The sequence below is a fragment of the Schistocerca gregaria genome, chromosome X (genome assembly GCF_023897955.1).
Source record: "Schistocerca gregaria isolate iqSchGreg1 chromosome X, iqSchGreg1.2, whole genome shotgun sequence".
NCBI classification, from domain to species: domain Eukaryota; kingdom Metazoa; phylum Arthropoda; class Insecta; order Orthoptera; family Acrididae; genus Schistocerca; species Schistocerca gregaria.
Window position 1 is genome coordinate 703,933,707 of NC_064931.1, and position 13,916 is coordinate 703,947,622.

Here is a 13,916-nt window from a genome sequence, read left to right on the forward strand (position 1 = left end):
AAGACATTACACAGTTTTGGGAAACCATGATGTCTTATTTGCTGTGTCATTTTTTTGCTCTCTGAAAGAATAGATAGAACAATGCCATAGCACATGATAAGTTCAGTGGAACAAATCTCGTAAAAACCTGTTTTAGTGTACTGTAATCTACTCAATGTAAATACTAATATATTTTGTTGGACACTGTAGCAGGTGTTTGCATCAAATGATGTGAACCAAATAAATAAGTAAAAAGTAAATAAATGTCCTTGCCAAGAGTCATGCTCTAAAATAAATAAGATAAAGCTGAATCCCTGCAAGTGAACCATATTACTTTATTGATAATATTTATTTCACATATTTGATAAGTAGCAGTTGCTTATTTTTATCACGGATATTTGTATGAACAACATTCTGATGTCATTTTATGTGAATTTATCCCCTCCCCCCTCCCTCCTCCCACCCGCAATCACAAGCGCCAAATTGGGTCAGGAAAGAAGCTATCAGTCACAGTGTAGTTTATATTGAATTCATGATAAGAATTCCTCACATCTTTACATATTAATTAAACTTGATTGCATATTATATGTTTGAACATTTATCTTGTAATTACTTTTCATTCTACTGGAGTCCTACAGGAGTTTTGTTGTTCTCTCTGGATAGTTTTGTTCATAATGTGTGCTATGATCAATTGTGCCATTACAGGATTCTTCACTGTGGCAAATGAACTTACAAAGATTAAATTCATAAATAAAGTTGTGAATAACATTGTTGAATTTTATTTCAATGCATTTATTTAATACAGTATATTTTACACACAAGTACAGTAACAAATATTTGGTATGACTTGGTAAACATTAATGCTAATTATCAAACAAAGAAAAAAATAAATGATTATCACAGTATCTGACTTAAGTTAAATATGTTCATAAGAACTTAAATATTACTACAAAAATACAGTTCATCAGTTGCATGTAAGATACACAATATTTAAATATGACATGCATATTTTTGAGATCAGTCAGGGTGAACAGAAGCCCGAAGTTTGTTCTAAAAAATAGTAAAATCTTAATGAATGAATAGAAATTTCTATAAAATTTGCTTTTGGAACTAATTTAATAACTTTCTTGTATTGTGTGAGGTGCATTATAAGTAATGGGAGCTGTTATGCTTTACCGTGACATATATGCACACGGAGTTAGTGCAACAGCATTAAGTATCTCCATTTTCCTATTACTCTAATCATACTCTGCACCAATTGTGATACTCATCTCATTTGAAACAATCAGTGTCTTGTGGTACCATCGATTGGTGTCGAGGATAACTGAAACAAAGAAAAAAAGTAGAATTATGGGCACTGAGAGTACTATCATACAGAAAAGTATGGATATGCTTCTGTCCATTATATGAAGAGTAATGCTTCTGAATTTTTTTCATGTGAAAATTTTTAAAGCTATTTAAATAAAACAAACATTATTAACATTCTACATGTTTATACTTCATGTCTGTACATTTGGAGCCCTCTGCTGCTGGAGAGCTTCGCACTGTAGTGTATAACATGGTGGTGTGTAACTCAATGTGTGCGTGAGAAACAGCATGCTGTAACCGAGTTTTGAATTCAAAGATTTTGTCCACACATGGAGCTCACACTCCTTCAGCATGACAGTCCCAGACCACATATGAGTGCTGTGACATCTGCAACAATCTGATCATCTGCCATACAGCACTGACTTGGCCCCATCCAATTTTCATCTGTTCCCAAAATTTAAACACCAGCTTCATGTATTTCACTTTGATTCAAATGACCTCAATGTTTATGGGGTGTTGTACCATAGTCTTCCGTTTTGCTTCACTCTGAAAGTGATGAAGCACTGCTAGCAGAGGCAAAACTGAGGCTCTGTCAACAAACTCAAAAGTTTTACAGAGTTGCTGGGACAAATGTGTTAGTCGTCAGGGTGACTATGTTGAGAAATAAATATGTAGACATGCAGAATAAAGATATAGAATGTTAATAATGTTTGTTTTATTGAAAGAGGTTTTAAGAGTTTTTACATAAGTAATTCAAAGGTATTACTTTTCAGCATGCCTTCGTACATCACTTCGGTTCATTTTCCTGTGATTAAAGGGTGCCTATAGCTATATGTGTCAATATGTCATTGTGTTGTGTCCTAATTTAAGGGAAAGTGAAAATGTGAAGAGCAATGTCACACAATATGAATTCAACTGGAAAAAAAACAAAGTGTTAGTAACATCTACATGCATATGCATAAAGAACCATTACATACCAACAGTGATGAGACTGGATAAGAGAGAGAAAAAAATTGCATACAGGTTACGAAGTGACTGACACTGCTATATTTAAAGAGTATTTCCTTCATTATTTCCAATATACTGGTACTGTTCATAATAAAAACAACTCTGAAAGAAATGGAAAGATCTCACACATTTTAGTTTTGTGAACTTTGAGTTTATAGAGAACATTGCTTAAAAGCTGATTATTAGTGTGTTGATGATGTAACCTAATGATCCTCAAATAATTTATTGCTGCAGGAAAAAAAATCTTAGAAGACTCTTCAGCTGAAATACCATAGTTATTAAGCGATTTTCCAGGAAGTTGTCATAGATGCTGTTATAAATAGATGTTTAAAGTGAATACTTATAATTAAGAAACAAACATAATTTTGAAATAATACAGCACTAAATATAAAAATTGTGAAAGCAATAAAAGTTCACACCCTGATAATGACAGTCACTTATGCTGTTAAACACTAGAAAAATAATTAAAACAACCACCATTCAATGTAAACTAAAATTACTCACACTTATATAAACTGTGTATAATTCCTGAATCAGTTACATGAATGAAAGAATTAACACAAAACACATCTTGCACAATGTAATACATCACATACATTTGTAATTAACTGTTAGTGGGGAACCCAATTACAGCACTGACATGCTTTGTGGTGTTCAGCAAAATAACTTTTATTTGCTTCCATATTTACATTTACATTCTTAATATGCTGTATGAGAGGAAGCAAAGGCACTCCTTTTGGTTAGATTAGTGGTGCAGCTCACTATACGGTATTTCAGTATTTGGCTTTTGTTTTTGACCAGTGTAAGTCAATGACACTAATTGTTCTTGACTAAAGGAATCAATTGATTCACTTGTTAGAATGCTGTCAAGTATGTAATTGGGCAATGTAAATAAAATTTAACATTGTTGAGACATTCATATACTGCTGTGATTTTGCCCTTCTAGACTAATACTGTGATGCAAATAGCGTATCATATTCACCTAAAAATGTTGCTGTTATTTATGTACACTTTTCTCTAAAACTTCAGATATATTACAGGAAATAGTCATCAGCATACAGTTATCAGCCATGTGCTGTTTCTTGCCCTTTTCCAACACACGAATGACTTTATATGAATTCAGTAACAGGGTGCAAGTGCTGTTTATAAGGATGAGTTGTGTAAATGTGTTATTGGTGGTGTTGCATTTGGGGCCCACTATTTCGAAATTATAAGTTAACAAGATGGTGCAGTGGCCAATACAGTGGACTTGCACGTAAAAGAAATGGGATTCAGATCCCTCTCAGAAATCCTAAGTTGAGTTTCCTGTGCTTTCATTACATCACTTGCAGTCAATAACAGGATAACTACATTTAAAAGGCCACCGCTGATTTCTTCTCCAATCTGTGTGCAATTTGAAACTGCACTTCATCTCTTTCTTTAATAGAATTATCGCAGGAATGTTATGTATCCTTGCTCAGTACTATTTTGTCAGTTCTCTTGATGCTTTTGCAACCTCTTCTCTGGTTATAGTGCAAACAGACATTACTCTTATAACTGGCTGGTGAAAATTTTATTTTTAAATTATATGTGAGTAAATGTTCTGTAATGCCAGTAAATAAGTTATGTACTAGGTTTGGCAGTGTTATAACTGTATTTATTTTGGGTTAATGTTACAGTAGTATATGTCTTACTACTACTACAAATCCCTTTTCTTTTCTGCATTCACACGACTTTGTTTGCTGTCATGTAAACATTGTTAGGCATTTTTTATTCAGAACATGAGATCATTAGATAACAAGAATATATAATGTTCAGTGGTAAAATATTTGTCATGGGAATATTGTAGAGGGAAGTGCCATTGACATTGTAGAGCAGACTAATGGTAAACAGGACCTAATAGCTGGCTAAGAAACTGCTAATGAAGTAGCTTTATGGCCCTGGTTCAAAAGGGTGTGGTTAGCACAATGAATCCGCAATCGGGAGGATGACATTTCAAACCCATATCCGGCCATACAGATTTAGGTTTCCCGTGATTTCCCTAAGTCACTCCATCCAAATGCCAGGATGGTTCCTTTCAAAGGACATGGTCGATTTCCTTTCCCATCCTTGACACAATCCAAGCTTGTGCCCCATATCTAATCATCTCGATGCCAATGTGGGATGTTAAACCCAGTTTTCCTTCCTTCCAAAAGAGTGGAGATTGCTTCATTGGAGGCATTGTAACCAGCATCATTGGAGCTCAGCCAGTCTCTATATCCTCCATCTTCCATTTATACTCCCAGTTGTTTCTCTCCCAACACTCCTAGTGTTTTCCTCACCTGCTCCTGCATTCATATAAATGTTCCACATGCTAGAAATCTCTCAGTTAACTACTTCCTGTTACATTCCCCTTACACTCCTTGCATATACCCATCTTCCCCAATACCCCATCTCTCTCTCTCTCTCTCTCTCTCTCTCTCTCTCTCTCTCTCTCTCTCTCTACCTCTCTCCTTCACCCTCCACACTCACAGTAGAACATGAATGTCTTAGCAGGAAGAACATGGAATGTTAACATGCATGGAGATTCATTAACAGACATTGACAATTTCAGGTGTCCATAGTGAAACACAATGAGCTCACTATTCACATGTTTTCAGATACCTTGTGCATAGTGTGACTGACAAAGCTTGTTCAACAGGGAACAGTGTAGATGTCTGGTTTCATAATGACATGATTCCAGTCTGCTGACAAGTTTTGAAACCAGTGACAAATTTTGTGGAATGCGCAATTCTACATTTTTTTCAAACTTTAATATGTTTTGGCTATGGGATTAATGAACCACAATTTATCAGTTATGTCATACAAATACCTGAGAGTAACAGTGGGTGGGGACTTGTAATCAAACGATCACAGAAGTTTAACAGTGAGAAAAAAAAATGTAAAGAATTTACGCAGTGCTATTTAGAAACAGTAACCCATCTATAAAATATCTTTCTAGAATGTGTGCATGATCTGTATTAGAATATTTCTCCTACCTCATATGTGGAATACATACAAGGTTGTAGTATCAGCATATAAAATAAGCAGATAATGGCACTGTGGCTCCTCACTGACTCAAAAATCTGAACTGCCAGATGACTGAATTTTACACCGGGAAAGCTCTTCACACTAGTTTGAAGATTGCCTTATTATCAGAGATGTTGCAAAAAATGTTCAAATGTGTGTGAATAACTAAGAGACAAAATTGCTGAGGTCATTGGTCTGTACACTTACACACTACTTAAACTAACTTATGGTAAGAACAATACACACAACCATGCCTGAGGGAGGACTCAAACCTTTGGTGGGAGGGGCTGCGCAATCCGTGACATGGCGCCTCTAACTACATGGCCACTCCACATGGTGAGTGAGCGTCTAATAACAGAAACATCGAGTTCAACTAAAACTCGACACACAAGTCACTGAAGTGGCATCAACTCAAAAGACTTGCACCAGGTGAACAGTCTACCGGACATGAGGCCCTAGCCACATGAAATTTCTATTAACTAATATAGCATCAATCCTAAACTAGTGATTCCCAGTGTTTACACTAGGCCTTTATGAATGAGGGCAAGAAATGAGATTTATTGAAAAGGAAGGCAATGCATAATAAGTCTAGTTGCAGTTGAAACAGCTACTTGTGAGGAATAATATTACACCTTTGATATAACAATTTCTCTGGAAGAGCACTAATTAGAATCTTCAACAAAACATAAGAAGCCACATAAACGAAAAGCTACATGTCTAATATCAGTACTAGGAATGGGAAAGCGAAAGTGGTTGTATATAAAAAACACAGAGTTAAGGCTAGGTTCTGCCAGAAACATCTTAAGCTTCATCAAGCAATTCAAGAGATGATTAATAAAATTATGTTGCATTAAGTGTAGATTCATTGTTTGTGGAGGCGTTAATGATTATTTTCTGTGAGACACCACTGAATGAGTACAACTAGAATCTTCAAATAATCTCCCCCAAAGTAAAGTTACAAACAAGGGTTAAAATACAACAGCCACTGGAAAAACTAAATAAGGGTCTATGTTTGTGAAACTAGTAGCAATTATTTGACTTTGATGGTTCAAGTTAACAATAAAACATTATAACCATTTCTTAAGTGAAATGTTCTTTTGTGCAGTATCGTAACCAGAGACATTGCCCTGATGCATAAGAAGGGTAAAAGAATGGACTTGCAAAATTACAGACTAATATCCCAGCTTCTGTTTACTGCAGAATTCTTGAGCATATTCTCAGTTTGAATATTATAAACTTTTTTGAGACTGAGAAGCTTATGTCCATGAATCAGCATGGTTTCAGAAAGCATTGCTAGTGCAAAACTCAGCTTGCCCTTTTCTCACATGATATACTAGCAACTATGGATGAAGGGCAACAGACAGATTCCATATTTATAGATTTCTGGAAGGCATTTGACACGATGTCCCATTGCAGGGTGTTAAGGAAGGTATAAGCATATGGAATAAATACACAGATATGTGAGTACCTCGAATACTTCTTAAAAAATGGAACCCAGCGTGTTGTTCTAGATAGCAAGTGTTCATCAGAGACAAGGATTATGTCAGGAGTACCCCAGGGGAAGTGTGATAGAACTGATCTTATTCACTATATACATAAATGATTCGGCAGACAGGGAGGGCAGCAGTTTGCAGTTGTTTGCTGATGATGCAGTGGTGTACAGTAAGATGTCAAAGTTGAGTGACTGTAGGAAGATACAAGACAACTTGGACAAAATTTCAAGTTGGTGTGATGAATGGCAGCTAGCCATATATGTGGGAAAACATACCTTAATGTGGATGAGTAAGAAGGTCAAACCTGTAATGTTTGGATAAAGTATTACCAGTGTTCTGATTCACACAGTCAAGTCATTTAAATATCTGGGTGTAATGTTGCAAAGAGATGTGAGGTGGTACGAGGATCTGATAACTATTGTAGGGAAGGCGAATGGTCGACTTAAGTTTATTGGGATACTTTTAGGAAAAAGTAGTCACCTGTAAAGGAGACAGCATATATGACGCAGGTGCGATCTATTCTTGAGTACTGCTCGAGTGTTTGGGATCCGTACCAGATCGGATTGATGGAAGACATCGAACATTCAGAGGTGGGCTGCTAGATTTGTTACCAATAGGTTCAAACAACACATAAGTGTTACAGAGATGCTCTAGGAACTCAAATGGGAATCTCTGGAGGGAAGGTGATGTCCTTTTTGAAAAACACTACCGAGAAAATTTGGAGAACCGGCATTTGAAGCTGACTGCTGAACGATTTTACTGCAGCCAACATATATCATGCAATAGGACCACGAAGATAAGATACAAGAAATTAGGGCTCATGTGGAGGCATATAGACAGTCGTTTTTCCCTCGCTCGATTTGCGAGTGGAACAGGAAAGCAAATGACAAGTAGTGGTACATGGTACCCTCGGCCACACACTGTACGGTGGCTTGTGGAGTATCTATGTGGATATAGATATATGTGGTTCAGACCAGTGTTCTGTTTCCTCGTGTAAAGGTCTCTAAAAGTTGTCATCAGTCATAAAGCTAGAAATAACAATCCCTACAAGTTCAAAAGAAAATGAAATTCCTGTATCAGTATATGATGATTAATCTTCTTACAGCCTATGTTTTTACTTTTAATGTAAACTTCATGTCATCTGACCAAACTGGGTGTGTTTCATTTGATAAGGACACCTTGGTTCCTCACAAGTTTGACAGTCACATAATCACGTAGAACCTAGAAACCAGTTATGCATTACATCTACATGATTACTCTCCAATTCACAATTAAGTGCCTTGCAGAGTGTTCATTCAACCACCTTCAAGCTATTTCTCTACAGTTCCACTCTTGACCAGCGTTTGGAAGAAACAAACACTTAAATCTTCTCATGCAAGCTCTGACATCTACTATTTTATTATTACTATCATTTTGCTCTATGCAAATGGGGCCAACAACATATTTTCGCATCTGGAGGAGAGAGTTGGTGACTGAAATTTCATGACAAAATCCTATTGCAACAAAAAATACCTTTGTTTTAACGATTTCCTCCCCAGTTCATGTGCCTTATCGATGGCACTCGCCTTCTGTTTTGCGATAATACAAAATGAGCTGCCCTTCAGATTAGAGATTAGATTAGATTAATATTTGTTCCATAGATCATGAATACGACACTTCGTAATGATGTGGAACGTGTCAGGTTAATCAAAGATGTCTGTACAAGATATTACATTACACAAAATATTGCATGACACTAATGATTAAGTTAGTTTTTTTCCCTCCCTTAATTTATATCTAAAAATTCAGCCAATGAGTAGAAGGAGTTGTCATCTAGAAATTCTTTTAATTTATTTTTAAATGTTGGTTGACTATCTGTCAGGCTTTTGATGCTGTTTGGTAGGTGACCAAAGACTTTTGTGGCAGCATAATTTACCCCCTGCTGTGCCAAAGTCAGATTTAACCCTGCATAGTGAAGATCATCCTTTCTCCTGGTGTTATAGTTATGCACACTGCTATTACTTTTGAACTGGGCTGGATTATTAACAACAAATTTCATAATTGAATATATATACTGTGAGGATCCCTAGATCCTTAAATAGATGTTTGCAAGATGACCGTGGGTGGGCTCCAGCAATTATTCTGATTACACGTTTTTGAGCAATGAATACTTTTCTACTCAATGATGAATTACCTCAGAATATGTACCATACGAAAGCAGTGAATGAAAGTAGGCATAGTAAGCTAATTTACTGAGATTCTTATCACCAAAATTTGCAATAACCCTAATAGCATACGTAGCTGAACTCAGACGTTTCAGCATACCATCAATGTGTTGCTTCCAGTTTAACCTCTCATCAATGGACACACCTAAAAATTTTGAATATTCTACCTTAGCTACAGACTTCTGTTCAAAGTCTATATTTATTACTGGAGTTGTGCCATTTACTGTACGGAACTGTATATACTGTGTTTTATCAAAATTTAAAGAGAGTCTGTTTGCTGAGAACCACTTAATAATTTTTTGAAAAACATCATTTACAATTACATCACTTAGTTCTTGGTTTTTGGATGTTATTACTATACTTGTATCATCAGCAAAAAGAACTAACTTTGCATCTTCATCAATATGGAATGGTAAGTCATTAATGTATATCAAGAACAGTAAAGGACCTAAGACCAAACCCTGTGGGACCCCATGCTTGACATCCCCCCAGTTTGAGGAATCAGCTGTTGTATTAACATTACATGAACCACTTATTTCAACTTTCTGCATTCTTCCAGTTAAGTATGAATTAAACCATTTGTGCACTGCCCCCCCTCAAACCATAATGATTTAGCTCATCTAAAAGAATTCCATGATTTACACAGTCAAAGGCCTTTGAGAGATCACAAAAAATACCAATGGGTGATGTCCGGTTATTCAGAGCATTTAATATTTGATCAGTGAAAGCGTATATAGCATTTTCTGTTGAAAAGCCTTCCTGAAAACCAAACTGCCATTTTGTTAGTACTTTATTTTTACATATATGGGAGGCTACTCTTGAATACATTGGTTTCTCAAAAATTTTTGATAGAGCTGTCAGAAGAGAGACTGGGCGATAGTTGTTGACATCCGACGTATCCCCCTTTTTATGCAATGGTTTTACAATGGCATACTTCAGTCTATCGGGGAAAGCACCCTGCTCCAAAGAGGTATTACATACGTGGCTGAGAATCCTACTTATCTGTGGGGAGCAAGCTTTAAGTATCTTGCTGGAAATGCCATCAATTCCGTAAGAGCTTTTACTTTTCAGTGAGTTTATTATTTTACTGATTTCAGAGGGAGAGGTTCGTGGAAATACAGTTGTTTCAAACTGCACAGGTATGGCCTCTTCTATTAGAAGTCTTGCCTCTTCTAGTGAAGATCTAGATCCTACTTTCTCCACAACATTTAAAAAATGATTATTGAAAATATTTCCAATTTCAGATTGTTTGTTAGTACACTTGTCATTCAGTTTTATGGCACTAAAGTCTTCCTGTGCTCTTGGTTGCCCTGTTTCCCTTTCAATAATATTCCAAATTGCTTTAATTTTATTATCAGAGTTACTGATCTCAGACATGATACACGTGCTTCTGGACTTTTTAATAACTTTTCTTAGTACTGCACAATAGTTTCTATAATATTGAACAATTTCGGGGTCAGTACTCCCTCTTGCTGTTAGATACAGTTCTCTTTTACGGTTGCAAGATATTCTTATTCCTTTAGTTAGCCAAGGTTTTTTTATATGTTTTCTTGGTATTATGTTTCACTGTTTTCTTGGGAAAACAATATTCAAATACCCTTAAAAATGTATAGTGAAATAAGTTATATTTCAAGTTTGCATAGGGTTCCATATACACTTCATCCCAGTCTAGCTCCTTTAGTCTTTCCCTAAAGTTTGCAGTATTTATATTGTTAATTGAACGCACTGATTTGATATACTGCATGGAGCAGTAAAATTTTTCAGTGTCCTCTGTCCATACTATCTGATGCAGCTCCCACACCGCACAGCAGTACTCTAGGAAAGGACAGCCAAGTGTTGTGTAGGCAGTGTCTTTAGCAGATCTGTTGCATTTGCTATGTGTCTGGCAATGAATCGCAGACTTTGGTTCGTTTTTCCTCACAACATATCTAGCTAGTGACGGCTTGTTGCCGTTAGTCGGCCATTCAGCAGCAGCCGGCCAAGACACTAGCAGACGTAAGGAAGTAACTGATGATGTGACATTTTACGAGTTCCTAACCAGAAGCGAATTGTATAGTTTCATCTGTGTGCTTTGGTAGTTTAGTTTCTTGAGCTTCTGCGTGTTAATTTAATATTTAATAGACACAGTTCTCGCTTTTTCGTTTGCGTCGGAAAGTAAACCGATTTTGTGACATACAACTTCCTAGTCAGGAGCTAACTATTTAGTCTCATCTGTGGGCTTTGAAAGTTAAGTTTTTGAATCTATGCGTGTTAATCTGAATTACTGGAATAACTGGATACAGTTCTTGCGTTTTCCTCTGTGTCCATAGTAGAGCTCCATAGTGCATATCGATTGTCCTTGTTTGTCTGTGTAGTGTAGTTTTCCACGGTCTTCAATATTGATAGGCACTTTGGTGGCTGTGAGCAGGGTTGGTGACACTTCGCCCTCAGCTCCAAGCTGTGATGGCTTGGATTACACAGCTTGAAGCTGCAGTGGATGGACATCACTGTTGTGGGCCGGCCGTGCGGATCCAAAGGACGTTCACCACAACTAAGTCCGCCGATCGGCCCACACCAGTGACCAGAGCAGTTACTCATCGCACTGAGGTTGACCGTTCACCCGTGGTTGAGTTGGAGATCGTCTCGGCGTGTGACAGACGGCGAAACACTTCCCAGGGGGTCGCGTGTAAGTCCTCTCCGGTTAGTCTGACAAACAGGTCACAGGTGCTGTCTGTGGCCGACACTGTTCCTCACCCAACTGCAGTCACTTGTCCAGTTTCAGAGGGAACCTCTCAGCCTCCAAGATCCAGGCAACTACAGAGAATGAGATTATTGATAGTTAGGAGCACCAATGCTAGGTGCGTTTTGGGGCCTCTTATGGACGTGGCTGCCAAGGAGAGGAAGAAAGTCTATCTGTACTCCGTCTGCACACCAGATGGAGTCATTCCAGACTGTGGAAAGGGTCCTTCCGGACGCCATGAAGATCGCAGGATGCAACTAACTGCAGGTTGTGACTCACGTTGGTGGCAATGATATGTGTCACTTTGGATCAGAAGAGATCCTCTCTCGTTGCAACCAGCTAACAGAACTGCTAAAGGCTGCCAGTCTTGCTTCCGAGACGAAAGCAAAGTTCACCATTTGCAGCACAGTCAACAGGGCTGATTGTTGACTTTTGGTACAGAACCGAGTGGAGGGTGTGCATCAGAGGCTCAGACAGTTCTGCGACTGTCTAGGCTGCAGATTCCTCGACTTGGGCCATAGGGTGGTTGGGTTTCGCATTCCGCTGAATAGGTCAGGAGTCCACTACACGCAGAATGCAGCTACATGGTAGTTTAGAGGGTCTCAGGGAAATACAAGAAGGGATTCAGTCTCAAAGGGCGCAGGTCGAACATAGGGAGAACGTAGATTCAGGAACCATCGGTACAATAGTTGTAAATTGTCGTAACTGAGTTGGGAAAGTGCCAGAGCTCCAAGCGCTAATAGAAAGCACTGATAGTCAATCGTTATAGGCACTGAAAGTAGGCTAAAGCCGGAGGTAAGTTCAGCCGAAATTTTTCTGAAGAACCTAAAGGTGTTCCGAAAGAATATGCTAAACACAGTTGGCGGTGGCGTGTTTGTTGCTGTTAGAAGCAGTTTATCTTCTTTCAAAACTGAAGCAGATAGTTTGTGTAAGTTAGTATGGGCAGATGTCATTCTTGCCAACCGGAATGTAATAATAACTGGATCCTTTTACCGACCTCCCAACTCAGATGATACTGTTGCTGAAAGGTTCAAAGAAAACTTGAGTCATATTTCAAACACGTGCTTATACAATTATAGCTGGTGGTGGCTTTAATTTACCCTCGAGATGTTGGTGAAAATACATGTTTAAACACGGAGATAGGCATAAACATCAGTCGAAATTGTGCTTAACGCATTCTCTGAAACTCATTTCGAGCAGTTACTTCATGAGCCCACGCGACTGGTAAATGGTTGTCAGAACATACTTGCCCTCTTAGCAAGAACTAACCCTGAGCTAATAACGAGCATCAAAACGGGAGATTGAATATTGTAACGCCCAAATCCTCCAAAAATAAACGAAAAATATACCTATTGAAACAAGCAGATAAAAAATTCACTTGACACCTTCCTGAGAGACAATCTCCACTGCTTTCGAATTTTCAATGTAAGTGTGGACCAGTGTGTCAGAACAATTGCAGAAGCAACGAAGAAAAGACATGTCAAATTTATACGAACGTCAAATCTTCAAGATTGGTGACCTTTTACAGAAACTCGCAATTTAGCGACGACATCAATGTGAAATGCTTATAACAGTTTCCACAACGAAACTTAATCTCGATACCTTGCAGAAAATCCAAAGAGATTCTAATCGTATGTAAAGTATGCTAGCGGCAAGACACTGTCAATGTCTTCTCCACGCGATGGCAATGGAAATACTATCGTCGACAGTTCTGCGAAACCAGATTTACAGAAAATAGCCTTTCGAAATTCCTCTTTCAAAGAAGATGAAGTAAACATTTCAGAATTCGAACCAAGAACAGCTACGAGCATGAGTAACTTAGAAGTAGATACCCTCGGAGTAGTGAAGCAACTTAAATCATTTAACACCAGCAAGTCTTCTCGTCCACACTGTATACCAATTAGGTTCCTTTCAGAATATGCTAATGAAATAGCTCCATGCTTAACAATTACGTACAACTGCTCACTCGACGTTAGGGAAGTTGCACAGGTCACACCAATATTTAAAAAAAAGGTAGTAGGAGTAATCCACTACATTACAGGCCCGTATCACTAACGTCGATATGCAGCAGGATTTTGGAACATATATTGTGTTCGAACATTATGTATTGCCGCGAAGAGAACGGTCTATTGCCACACAGTCAACACGGATCTATGAAGCATCCATAAGAACGATATT

The 13,916-nt window shown here is 37.8% G+C and overlaps 1 protein-coding gene across 2 annotated transcripts in view; it reads right to left on the reverse strand.

Moving 5' to 3' along the window:
• Window positions 1-747: 747 nt before the first annotated feature.
• LOC126299292 (uncharacterized) overlaps window positions 748-13,916 on the reverse strand; it is a 547,118-nt gene continuing 533,949 nt past the window's right edge. For both annotated transcript variants that reach the window (XM_049991085.1, XM_049991086.1), the window contains exon 6: window positions 748-1,303. In XM_049991085.1, the coding sequence (XP_049847042.1) occupies window positions 1,218-1,303 (86 nt within the window). In that variant the 3' untranslated portion in view covers window positions 748-1,217. The remainder of the gene's footprint in view (window positions 1,304-13,916) is intronic.